The following is a 13,702-nucleotide window of genomic DNA, read 5'->3' as shown; positions in this document are numbered from 1 at the left end:
GACTCAACCTAGCTAGATGATGAAATGGATATGACTGCTAAAGCAGAGGTGCTTCCTCAGATTTCCTAATGAAGCCTAGACTGTAGGAAGAGACGGGAGGAGCAGTGGGAGGTAGGAAAAGAATGGGTTCAGTTTGGACACACTCAGTTTGATATTCCTGAATATGGTAACATCCTGAACATCTGGTCAGAGATTTTTTTTTAAGATTTTATTTATTTGAGAGAGAGAGAGAGAGAGAGAGCGCATGAACGGGAGTGGGGGGGGATGCAGAGGGAGAAGCATATTCCTTGCTGAGCAGGGAACCTGATGTGATGACTATGCTGGGCTGGATCCCAGGACCCTGAGATCAGGGTCTGAGCAGAAGGCAGACGCTTAACTGACTGAGCCACCCAGGCGCCCTCCAGTCAGAGATTTCTGATAAACAATTAGAGATGTGGATCTGGAGCTCAGAGGGAAGTCAGTATTGGACTAAACTTGTGGAAGTCATTAGCATATGGGGATAATTGGAGCCTTTACTGTAGATGATAGCAAAAAATGGGCAAAGTGAAAGGCAGCTGTGGAACGTCAGGGAAGGGGATGGTGCGTGTTTACCCCTGTGCTCTAGATACAGTAGGTACTCAATAAATCTTTTTTGCAAGAGTGAATGAGAATGCAGTGCCATGAAGGGCAATGAATGTGTTCCGCCCTGCCATGGCAGATAAGGGACTAGATTCTGTTTTCAACTTCTAAGGAAAATTCCATTGGTTTGCCATTTGAAAGAGGCTTTGGAGATGTTTTGACCCTGATTTCCTAGTTTCGTGCTGCTAGAATGAGATTGTGAAAGATGCTTTCCTTGCCAGCAGCTGGGCTATGATTAACTGCTTTATCTATAATGTAGTCTCCCATTTTTATCAAGGTTTTGTTTATACTTTATACCGCTAAATGGAAATCTTCCTAAATATTTCAAAAGTAAATTTCCTTCATTTTAATAATAGATGCTTGACTTTCTAGTATATGACCTTGAGAGCTAATTAGGGTTTGATAAAGGTGTTAAAAGTTTCTAAAAGCAGTAAGTCAATTTGTCATAGATCTTCTCTCCCTGATCACTGAAGCCTTATATTCATGATATCACAGTTATCTTCTCCTCAAATCCCTTCCCTGCCTATTCTTAATAACACAATCTGGAGTTTTTTATTCGTTCCATTTTGATAAATTTATAGTTGTTCCATTTTTGCAGGGGAAAGAAAATCAGTATGAATAATGCTTGACACATTTTCTGCAAAGCAAAAGTATCCATTTAAAAAAATTTTTAAGTTGTCATTTTGGAATTAAATAATCTAATGCAGCATACAGACATTCCTAAATGACCTTTTTCTTTCCTCTCAAAACACATATTTCTGCTGAAAAAAGGTTTTTTTAGGAACATTTTTTGTGCAAACAAAAAGCAAGTTTGCCAGAACATTTCCTCCAAAATTTAAATCCTCTTTTCCAGTAAAATCAACCAGGTTATCTGTGAATTTATCAGAGAATGCAGGTATCACTGGTCCTCTTAATGTTTTGCTCATGGGGGAAAAAATCAATTAACTGGAAACTAATAAGCATTTCAGGTCTTTGATTTGAGTTCACACACAGGTGACAATAAGTTAAGCTATTAAGGGGAAAGAACTTAAGGTGTGGTGCCCCTACTGTGTCTTAGGCATGATGCCAGGTGCTCAGAGTATGTTTATTTTATTTGTCCTATATAACAATCTTGGGAAGTGGGTTTTTTTGATATCCATGCATACATGCAAAGACAGGTTCACCAAAGACCGCTTAGCTAGCATGTTGCAGAGCTGGAATTCCAGTCCAGCTTGAAAGCCAGGATTCTTTTCCTCTACATGTGGCTGTATCTTCATATTAGCCTTCTAAGCCGGAGTGTATTTAAAATGGCAATTTACGGTTTGATTTCCAAGCTAGCTGAAAATCAAGATCAGCCTGCGAATAATAGTTGAATGCAAGGTAAATCTGGAGGATGGGAGGGATATAGGAAACGTAAGTCTGGGTAAAAGGAAACTAGCCGTGGAAGCTGAGAGTGGGAAAAGTGTTGTTGCTCTGGAGGACGACTTGTAGACCCAGCGAGTGACAGTCAGAGGGAAGCAGTTTGGGGCTCTTATGGTTAGAGCGTCCTATCCATAGACAGTCTAATAGCCATGAGCCAAGTGAGCCTCCTGACACTGAAGCTTCCCAGCAGAGCCCCAGTGACCATCTCAGAAGGTTTTCCTGAGTGGGAGGTTATGTTAAATGACTGTGTCGGTCCCTTCCACTCAGGTTGTCATATTGCCAGTTGTAACAGCAGGTGTCCTAAATCAGATACAACAGGTTGAGTCTGCCTGCTGAGGTCACACTATACCAATTGGCACTACAATCACCTGGTGTGACCAACCAGAGTGTTGTAAAGGAATGTTTAGAGTGGGAGGTTAGCCTTCTCATGCTTGTCCCGAGCGCAAGCATCTTCATTTGAGTGCATACCAAAGGGAGATTCTCATGCTATTCTTTCGCACCTGTGTGTCTTCACTGGACTTAAAGGGAAAGTTTTAATACTTACCTGGGGGTCTTTCAGGATCAGGAATACGATCCCTTTATAGTTACTTGTAGGCATTTCTGAGTGCCTGCCTTCTTTTATTTCCTGTAACTTTACCCAGCAGCGTTGATCAGCTTTCCCTACCGTCCTTGTGCATTCACCTTCCAAATTTCTCCTCCTTCCCTACTTTTCTGCATTCCTTTCTTTCTTCAAATCATCATTATTCATCTAATTGAAATTTTGACCCAGAAGTGTTAGACCTAACTAAAGGAAAGTAGTTAAAAAAAAAAAAACAACTGGTTACAAAGGTGGCAAGTGCCATCAATAGTCAACACTCATTTATTTTCTGGCATCAACAATGCTCCACAGCTAATTGACAATTAGGGAGCTGGCATTTATTCTCACCAAAATGTAATCGTTAGAGTTGACATTTTCTCATTGTTGATTTTCGGAGTCTTTTGTCCTGGGTCTTGTCTCTCCTTTAAGAACTTGAGAGGTTATTTCTGTTTCGTGTTATAAAATAATTACTGTGATAGAAATTGTCATTGTTGTTTTCTTGATTCTGACAGGCTGTGTTTGATGTGGACAGCAAGAAAGGACTGACTCTGATTGAACTCTGGGAAGGCCTGACCGTGGATGACATAAAAAAGAGCACTGGGTGTGATTTTGCAGTAAGTGTTTCTGTGAACAAATCCAGCCACTTGTCCTATATCATGAGCTTGATTAATGGGTGTTTACAGGACATGAACCATTAATTTGTGATCATTTTTGGAGTTGACCTTTACAGAGAACAGGAGTGAAAAGGGAGGGTGCCTTCAGATGAGAGCAGGTGGGAGCAGGAGCGGGCTCTGACTCATGGCCAGCATTTGGCTCAGGAGTCAGAAGCAGGAGGGGGAGGAACCCCCAGAAGCTGCTGGAAGCAGAAGGTGGAGCTTGAACTCTAAGCTACTTCCTGTAAAGTCCCTAGCAATCCTTTGTTCTTGGTTACCTGTCAGCTGTGGCTAGACTAAATTGACTCAAAAATGTGAGCCACACGCGGAGAAATGATACTGCCTTGTTTTAAACCCAGCTATGACTTATGGCTTTCTCTTTGATTAACTTTGGTGCCTGGTAATTCCATCCATGGAACATATTAGAATGATGAGCTCGACACTGAGTTATAGTCACAAAATAGGTGTATCCTGCATTTAAAGAAAAACCTGGTGCATAAAAACTGAGACTTACAAAGGACATAAACATCAGGGGACTATACATTTAAGAAACCCACAAGTCTCTTTTTTAAAACAAGGAGAATAGTACTATAATATAAATAATCGCCCTTTAATGTTAAGTGCTTGTTAATGAATCACCGATCACCTACCTAATGGGAGTTGAGAGGATGGCTCAATCCATTGGAAGTTAATCAAAAGTAAAGGGGAAATGTCTCTGAAGAACTGAAGGAGAAGAATTTGCCTCTCACATACCTTTTTAAGAAGGGATCTACTAGTTAAAATGAAATATATTTATAATGGGAAGAAATTTGAAGCTACCCATCCTAGAGAAAGAAATTTAACAAAACTTATTCGATAACTCATGCATATATTTCATAGACTTCTTTCTTAGGTACATCTTGGCTGGTACCTATTAGTGCATAACAAATGCCTGTGAGTGCATAACAAATGCCTGTGAAAACAATTTTGCTGCATAATTCATTATCCACATATAACTGTTTCTGGTACTGTATGAGGGTCTTTGTCTATTAACCTTTTTTGAATTTCCCTTTGGAAAAAAGAAGTCTGTCAGCAGTACCTCGCACAAAAAGCACATCTTTAATTAGCTTTTCAATAACCTCGGGGAAAAAATGAGATTTGTTTATACTTTAACTATTTAGTATATTTGCTTTTATCAACTCCAGTGATAAAAGCAAACAATTCTTCTTATGTATCAGCTCTTCTTTGTATTTTTTCCCTATGTGGATAAGTTAACCTCTTCTTCATCAGGTAACAGTTTTGAGATCCACATCATGTTCAGTTCTTTGCTACAAAAGAGAATATGCAAAGAAAGGACCCTTATAGTTATCTATTTTTTTTTCTTTCATGTAGGTAAGTCAGGATGAAAAAGGTGGAGTTTTACTGTTGTTGCCTTTTTTTTTTTAAGTGATAGTTTCCATGTCTCAATGCACTGAAAAATACCTCTGTAGTTTTTGTTTTATTACCATATCCACTCCTTCTCTTTTGACATTAACATGTGATCGATCTTGTTTCCTCCAAATTAGGGTGTTGAAATAAAATATTAATTTGTATGTTAGTGTTGTCAGAAAATGAAAAGGTGTGGTAGCAACTGAACCATCTCAACAAAAGAACTCACTTTTGAGGATCTGGTGATCAGTGGCATCTCTTTAGACCCTGACAGATGAAATCACATACAGCAGATTCTTTTTCTGTAATGCTAGGGACTGGAATGCTCTAATTAATAACATGTTCTGTTTAATAGCTGGGTTATCAATAAAATACATTTAATCATAAAAGCACATTGAGGATAACATTTCTTGATCATTCAGAAGTTATGTCATGTCATACTCTAGAAGCTATTCCATGTGGTTATTACTGCATAGGTCGCATTTTACTCTGTATGTGACTTCATGTAAGTTAGTCAAAATTTCTTCTTGAGAAAAGGCCCACTCAGTCTTCACTGTAGATCTGGAAATACGCATTCTAGAAGGGAATAGTCAGACAGCCAGGTTGTTGCATAATAAGAAAGGGTATAAAAACATAGGTCAAAATAATTTGGAAAATGTGTTGGCTAACATTTTCTCATATTAAAGCTGTGACCAGCTAATGAAAATGTCAGATTTCTGTATATCACTCCGTGTGTTACTGCCAGTTACTTGATGGGCCAAAGTAGAAAGAAAAGGAGAAATCCCACCACTTAAATTGCATTATCTTCAAAGTCTCTTTTTTCACTGAGTAGTTAATTCAAGCAGTTATATTCATTTCTTTCTTTTCTAATGCATGCTTATGTTACATAAAATAGTTTTTTCTTTACCATATATGTCTGTGGGCCTTTTTTGAAGCAGAATATTTCCTTCTGTCTTTATTGTTTAATTAAAATTTTTTAAAAATTTGAGTCCCTATTTGAACATCATGTGGTAAAATAAACTTCCAGAGGTCATTAGTCATCCATGACTATTTATTAAACATCCAGTTGTGTCCCATATTGAGTTATGAAATGTGAATAAAATAGAACAAATTGGTATAGTTCCTACTCCCAAGGACCTTGGTCTTACTCTCCAGGCAGGAATACATCTAAACCACCAGTGGCAAAAATTAAATAAGAATACTGCTTTTTTGTATGTTTGCAGTGAAATCTGAAAGAAGCCAACTGTAGATATTCTTTGCTAAGTTGAGTAAATGTATACTCAATATCTATTATGAACTGGCATTATGACAGAATTAAACAGTATACAGTTGGGATTTCAGTGGACTGGGAAAACAAATAGTTGGCTTATCTTCTACACTTAAATCATATAATCTTGTATCACCCTGTAGATCACCTTGGCAGGATAATCTGCTTCAGCTTGCATGGGCTTAAGATGTTGATGAGACTGTGAGAGAACAGGATGAAAAATAGTAGTTTAGTAGATATTTTTCATTACAAAAATAGGCCAGGTCAGTCTGCATAAAGCTTCTTTTTCTTTTTTCATAGAAGTCAGAGTCCATATTGAGGATATAAATGGTAGTTAGAGCCCCAAACAGGGTCAATATGCCAAGGAAAATGATCATATGTTTAGTTTATAAAATTAAGGTGAGTGCATAACATTTCCTTTTAAAGGAAATGCTACAAAGTCTCTATTGAATGTGATCTCCCCCCCAAAAAAGTTTTATTTCATTAAATTATTTCTACAGATGCTCTGTTGTTTAAAAAAAGAAAATGGGTTGTTTGTGAGACACACTTTCTAAATACACAGAGCCCATATGTCTTTTATTCTTTTCATTAGAATTGAAGATCTATGCACATGTAGGCTGTGATTTTTGTCTATTTATTGTATGTTTATTATTTTGTCTATTATTATGTATCTGCTCTTGGAACTGGCAAGTCTGAATGAGCTGTCATTTATTTTAAGCTATATATGAAGCCATACTGATCCTTTTTATTCTGATCATGTCATTCTTTTAGTAGAAAAATGGAAAAGGGGGCATTAACTCTTGACATTATGAAGAGTTAATACAGAAACAATTTATAAATGAACTAAAAATATTTAACCTCATCAAAGCCAAATAATTGCCTGCTCCTTCTATTTTTAATACTGTCTTAACCTGTATTAAAACCTTTCTTCTAGTTCTTTGAAGCTTATTTAATCTTTGATTCATTCATTTGTTCATTAGTTTAACAAAATATGAACTGTTTATTCCGGAAGGCAAAATGACAACTAGGCCCACTTCCATTGGTTCATTCTTGAGGGGCTCAAAAAATCATCTAGATTTCAATATGCCCTACTGTGCTTTCCGTGGGCACTGTTACTTACTAGGACTCAATGGATATTTGCCAGATTGAATGAAGACATCTGTACCTGGCATTACACCTTGAAAGATCAGTCAAAATTAAGCCAAACCACTTACATTTCGGTTAGGTTTCTTCTTCTACCAGCTCTACCATTAAATGTAGACCGGTCCTCATTTTTCTCTGCTTCAAGACTTCTAGGAATGCATGTACTGTTCTGTACGTTGAACATAATTATGGTCAATTTTTAATATTTTTAATGCTGTTACCTTCTTTTTAAAGATGACTTGGAATCTTTTTACTGTCTTTAGATCATTTCCATTTCTGATTATGATATTTCTGATAAAATTTGTCGTTGATCATACTTACCTTCATTAATATGTATCCAGTTAATCCAAAACTACGTTGTCTCTTAACAGAATTGTGAATTGACTAGACTTACTTTGACCATTTTGAGACTTGAGCCTTACTCTGTGTCTCTGTTTTGAGTAGTCTCAGAAGCATCAGTCTTAGAGCTCAGTGATCGGTTCAGTAGAGAGCTTGGTTATCTGAACCCTTTACTGTCTCTGTCTGCTCTTCCTCCACCCCCTCTCTGTTGCAAGTCTTAATGATCCTTAATTTAGGAGCTATCATGTGCAAGAAGGTTGAGAACTACTAAATACACAAAATGTAAACAGAAAAGTTTTCTGTCTTGTTGGTTTAGAATGGAAAATAATGAGGAAACTAGGTGAGGTCCATGGTAAGACTGTTTGGTACCAACATCATTCAAGTCTGGAGATGTTTATGCCGTGAGTTTTGTTTTTTTGTTTTCTTTTTTTTACAATTTGGTCATTTTTTTCTTCTTTTTCTTTTACCAGGTTTCACCAAAACTCATGCCAATGCGGCAGATCACAACTTGAAATGTGGAATAGACATTTGTCCCAGGCTGTGCGTTTTTCATTTTAATCACATAGTTCATTGAAAGGATATCAGTAATCATAATTGTGTATCTCATGAGCAGTTTTTGACTAGTTTTCTTCAAGCATTTTACACTGCATGCAGCCATATAGACTTTGTTCTCTCAAGTGTGCTATGACATTTTAGTGAAAGACAAAAAATATATAAATGATTATCTTATTTGTTTTATAAGTGCTGAGAAGGCTTATCTTTACAATTGGTGCTCACATTGGATTTATCTTTATCTTTTGTGATAGGTACACTAAATTGTACCAAGATGGGCCCTTAGGAAGATTTTCATTGAAGAATGAGGGAGAAAAATAACTCCACCCAGAGTATGCCCAAGGCAGCATTGTACTAGTCCTGAATGATATATGAATTTGAGTAGGAGAAATGCTGTCTTAATGATTAAGCTTTTCTTTTGGCCTCCCTTGACCTTTCTTTTAGAGCCTCTGATTTTGTGATTGTATCTTGTTTCCCTAAAACACCCCTTCTCCTCCCACACTTTCTGTAACTAAATAGGTGCTCAGTAAGGCAAACAGGAACATCTCTGTATGGGAGAAGTACGTGGTTCATGGGAGAGACCAAGGGGTGTAGGGTTTGTTGGTGCTGACGTCCCACAAAGAAGTTGCCTTTATAAACCAACCATCTGTGCTTTGCCAAAGACTAAGGTTTATTATGAGAAGAGGGTTGTAAACCTAATTGACCTAGTCAGTTTTCTCATTTTAAAATAATGCAGTATTTCTCTGTATCCAGAGGGGTCCCTAAGAGGCTTTCTCTATGTTACTGAGGCCCAGTGGGCTACTTGCACAAGACCTCCTCTTAGGCCACAAGGGGCTGTGGGGATAATTTACCATGAAACCAGTCACAATGACAACAAAATTTAAATTTTTTCTTTTTCAGGCTCTCTTGTTTCTGTTCAGAAAAGTTTCTAAATATTGAATGCCTTTTTCTACAGAACACTGTTCTTTCTTCTGCCCAGGCTACTTCCTTGAATAAAGTACTTTTAATTCAGCTTTATCCAAATAGAGGAAATACTGATGAGCAAGTCCAGGATTTGAAGAGCAGTGAACTTTTAGTATTAGAAAATAAACATGATGGGGGCACCTGGGTGGCTCAGTCGTTAAGTGTCTGCCTTCGGCTCAGGTCATGATCCCAGGGTCCTAGGATCGAGCCCCGCATCGGGCTCCCTGCTCAGCAGGAAGCCTGCTTCTCCCTCTCCCACTCCCCCTGCTTGTGTTCCTTCTCTCGCTGTGTCTCTCTGTCAAATAAATAAAATCTTTAAAAAAAAAAAAGAAAAGAAACATGATGGAGTAGGTTTTGTAAGGAACTTGTCCTCAGAGGTGTCCTCCTCACCACCCAGTTGCCCCAGGGGATATACTAAGCATCCTGGGTATCAAATGGGAGAAAAGTCCAGGCACCCAAGGACAGGTCAGACAGCTGTCCTCCAGACAGAGGTAGGCACATAATACAGTGCAATATATCATTGCTCTGGCACCAGATATAGGAATTTATGCATATTTTTAGGTGACAGTTATCATTTAAACTCACGTTCTCTTCAGGTACAACTACGATTGTGTCAGGTATGGTATTAGAGGGAGGAGAGAGGCTTTTTTGGTATCACATTCTCTATCTAAAATAGTCTTAACTGGTTGGCTGCAGGATTGAAAGCACATTTTCCCAGTACTGATAAAAAGGACTCTTCTGGGGCACCTGGGTGGCTCAGTCGTTAAGCGTCCACCTTCAGCTCAGGTCATGATCCCAGGGTCCTGGGATCAAGCCCTGCATCGGGCTCCCTGCTTGTGTTCCCTCTCTCGCTGTGTGTCTCTCTGTCAAATAAATAAAATCTTAAAAAAAAAACCCAAAAAACAAAAAATGGACTCTTCTTGGAATTTGTGAGGCCCAGAGAATAGTATATATCTGTTAGAATTATAATTTGGAAAAATGTATGTTATTGATGGTTGCTATATTTGCAGACTTAGTTACTTATCATTCCAGTCCATTACTTTAGGATAATGTGATTCTAAGAATGTTCCCAACTTTGAGTGGCAAAACCTAAGTAGATGACTTTATATTCTTGATTAAAGAGTGCCATGGATATTAAACACATTAAGAAGTAGTGTAAATAATCTAAACTGTTATAGATCGCTGTGATTGTCCTTTTTCTTGTTTGGGAATGTTGTGACCAGTCATGGGAATAATATATTCCCATAGAGATTGGTAGAAAGACCAACAATAAATAGTTCGCATACTTTACTGCTTCTAATCAAGTTGTTGCTTTCCTTTTTATCTTACCAAAGAACAGATACGGTTTTTCATGAAAGAACAAATGTTTACCTGAGTGAATTCTGATTTTACTCCTTGTCAGAGCCAATCATTTATCTATAAAAATGGACTACCCCAGGCTTCATGTGTTAATATGTATTTTTTTGCTTTTATCTTACATTCTTTTAGGATATACATACATTAAATGCTTCCCGATGGTGTGTGGAGTTTGCTTGCATTTTGAAGTGGCTCTGGTATAGTCTGCCCAGCATCTGTGTTGTTCCTCTGGTAACAGACTCATCCGCTGGCCAAGGGGTTGGGTGTGTGCTCAGATTATGCCTTTTTTGATAGTTGTCCTTTCTCCACAGTTATACCCAGGGTGGGCTTATGACCCAGGATATACCAGTAAGGTTATTTCTCCCATGTTTAAAAACTGGAGATGAAAGAGAAGCTAACTTTCTTATTCCTCTCTAGTCACTAAGCAATTAGAATGTGAGTCTGGAACCAACGCCCCCTTTTCCCCCTTCTCTCTCTCTCTCTCTCTCTCTCACAAACACACACACACACATCCCCTACCAGCTGAGGTCCAGTTAGGCAGAAAGAAGCTGAAACACAAGCACATGGAGTTGTAAGTAAGGAGCATCCTAGTGGTATTTGGGTTCTTGGTTCTCAGTATGCCTAAGGCCAGCTTCCCTCCAGCCATGCTTGTATACGAGCCCAAAGTCTCTCATTTCACTTGGACTGGGTTTTGTGGGTCTTTGTCATCTGCAACCAGAGTATGAATTGTAACTCTTTTTTGTAACTCTTGAGTCTTGGGAGGGATCTGGTCAGCAGAAGTGCATATTAGTGGGGGCACCTGGGTGGCTCAGTCGTTAAGCGTCTGCCTTTGGCTCAGGTCATGATCCCAGGGTCCTGGGATCGAGCCCCACATCGGGCTCCCTGCTCCGCGGGAAGCGTGCTTCTCCCTCTCCCACTCCCCCTGCTTGTGTTCCCTCTCTTGCTGTGTCTCTCTCTATCAAATAAATAAAATCTTTAAAAAAAAAGAAGTGCATATTAGTAAAACTGCTTGTAGCTGGGCCCAGAGAACACATATAAGAGCATTTATAGGTGTTACCAGTGGTAGGAAGGTTGTGGGTAGAGGTTTTCTTTTTCTTACAATGTCAGTATATTCAACACAACTTTGAAAATTATTCCAGCGGAAGTATAGGCAGAGATTTATTCAGTGGATGGGTTTCTTAGCACTAATCTTTTTTACCCAGGGTGTGATCTTCAGTTTCTTAAACTTACTTTCAGATTCTCCATCTTTAAAATAGGCAGAATGTACTGCTTTTCACCATGGTTCTGTAAGGTATAGTTAATATATCTGTAAAATTAACAAATAACAATGTATTAATTAATACATTGAAAAATGTTGCAAAAATACTGACAGATTTTTTTGTGTGTCATAATATAACCTTGGGACAGAATTGTTTCTGTCCTTTTATTTGTTAATATCTACAGTGCCTTCCCACCTAAGACCATGCTAAATATCAAAGTGGGTTTAAGCATAAATATCACTAGATGTCATGTGATCTGTATGCATGTCTGTTTGGCATACACTTGAATTCTCTTGTTTCCATTATGTCTGTGTAAAATCATCCAAAGACACCCTTTATGGACCATGCAGCAAGTCCCATGAGAGTGATGCCTACACCAGTCCAGGTAACTAATTGATAAGATAGTTCCTTCCCTAAAAACCATAATCAAACAAAAATGATATTTGGCTTTAGAGGTTAAATATGCTTAATTATCATGGTCATTATTACATATAATGGGGTGTTACTCTGGATGGTCCACTTAGAAATGACCGCAGGCAGCTTTCCTGGTCCTTCTATCGCATGACCCACACTGAGTCCATAGGAAACACTCCTGTTTCCACTGATAAACTATAGGAGCCCTGGTACCCAACGTAGTCATTTTATTTCTTTGGCTCATTCCTAGGCATTCTATCTCTCACCCTTTAAAGTTTTCAGGAGGAAATCAGACACCAGTCCAGAAGCTCACATAAACTCTGATGTTCCCTTTGAAGCCTTTCCCTCTTGATCTGGCCGCAGGAGGTAGCATCTCCCAACTAGCCTTCTTGGCATTAGAGTGTCCAACATCTCCTTCCAAATTTTCTCCATAAATACTCCTCTAATCTCCAGTTTTCAAGCCTTGTATGCACTCAGTGTGGCTAAGAGTTTAAGAGTTGTCTAACTGGTTCTCAGCCAAATATTGCTTCAAAATGTGTGCATAATGGCCTCACTGGAATGTAATATACATCGTGTGTGTGTGCGCACACGTGTGCGTGTATGCATGTGCTTGCTCATGCGTATGTGTGTTTAATGTCTTGTATGTTTCTATAACAACGCCATGATTTGTCCATGGTAGGTTTCCAAATATGTATATTGAATCAATTTACTAGTTGAAAACATGAGGTGATAGTAGGCCAGCCTTGAGGATTTCCCTCAGGCAAGTAACTAGGTAAGACCTCTAAGGAAGAGATAGGAAAAGAAAGGGAAAGACACAAGAGGTGGAATCTAGAAACTGCAACAAAGGAATACAGAGGCCTGTGATAATCACATTTGTTTAGCATTTCATAATTTACAAATCACCTAAAAATGCTAGCTAGCTAATTTCATTTTCAATGTAATCTTCCAGGGAGACATTACTACCGCCGTTAAAATTAACTTCATTAGTCTGAGAGAAGTAATGTCCATCAATTCTTTAATCAGATTAGCCTATCAAAGCTAATGTTGGGTTTTGCCAAGGTAGTTAATGAGATGTGAATTAAATCCCCTGAATAGAACTAGATTTGTTGCTCTCTGGTAAGCTATAAAACAGAGTCCAAAACCTTTAAACCTAATGGGACAGGTCTTGGAGCTTTGTTCTCCCTGTCCACACAGCTCTTGTGTATAACACAGTTTATAAGGAAATGGGTAGAAGTAAAAATAAAAAGGATAATGGCACCCACCAAGTAAACTGTTCCTGTGGAAGACTTGAAATTACTGAGTTTGCTCATATGAAAGGCCCTCTGTAGGCAACCACAGGTAAGAATGCTCAGCTGACGTCAATAGGAGGGGCTGATGGGCATTGCTTCATTTCTGTGACTAAACACCTTTCTGAAATTTGTTTTCCTTATCATTAACCTTTACCCATGTTCAAAGTCAGAGTTGTGGCTCAGACCCATTCAGTTGAACTCCAGAGATGAGGTTGAAATTGGCAGCCTGAAAATAAGTGTCATTGGTGACATGAGGAGAGTATCACTCAGTGAGATCTAGTGCCATTCCCTTCACTGGAAAAGAAAAGGTCCATGGAAAGAAGAAAATTGGTCAGAGTCCTGGAGCCTGTGGAGCTATTGAGGGTGGGTGTGGGGATGGGAAGGCATTAGGGCCATCAAGACACATACCTTGTGAGAATATCTGTTACTACCCTCTCTTTGAATATTAGATGCCATCAATTTTT

The 13,702-nt window shown here is 38.6% G+C and overlaps 1 protein-coding gene across 3 annotated transcripts in view; it reads left to right on the top strand.

Moving 5' to 3' along the window:
• Window positions 1–13,702, top strand: part of OXCT1 (3-oxoacid CoA-transferase 1) — a 171,800-nt gene that overhangs the window by 113,395 nt on the left and 44,703 nt on the right. For 2 of the 3 annotated variants that reach the window (XM_078066682.1, XM_078066685.1), the window contains 2 exons: window positions 3,109–3,210; window positions 7,876–10,220. In XM_078066682.1, coding sequence (XP_077922808.1) covers window positions 3,109–3,210; window positions 7,876–7,917 — 144 coding nt within the window. In that variant the 3' untranslated portion in view covers window positions 7,918–10,220. Of the gene's footprint in view, window positions 1–3,108; window positions 3,211–7,875; window positions 10,221–13,702 lie in introns of those variants that run through there. The other variant, XM_078066683.1, reaches the window with a different exon arrangement.

Source organism: Halichoerus grypus, chromosome 2 (assembly GCF_964656455.1).
Source record: "Halichoerus grypus chromosome 2, mHalGry1.hap1.1, whole genome shotgun sequence".
In the NCBI taxonomy this organism is placed as follows: Eukaryota; Metazoa; Chordata; class Mammalia; order Carnivora; family Phocidae; genus Halichoerus; species Halichoerus grypus.
This window is presented reverse-complemented; position numbering and strand designations above follow the sequence as displayed.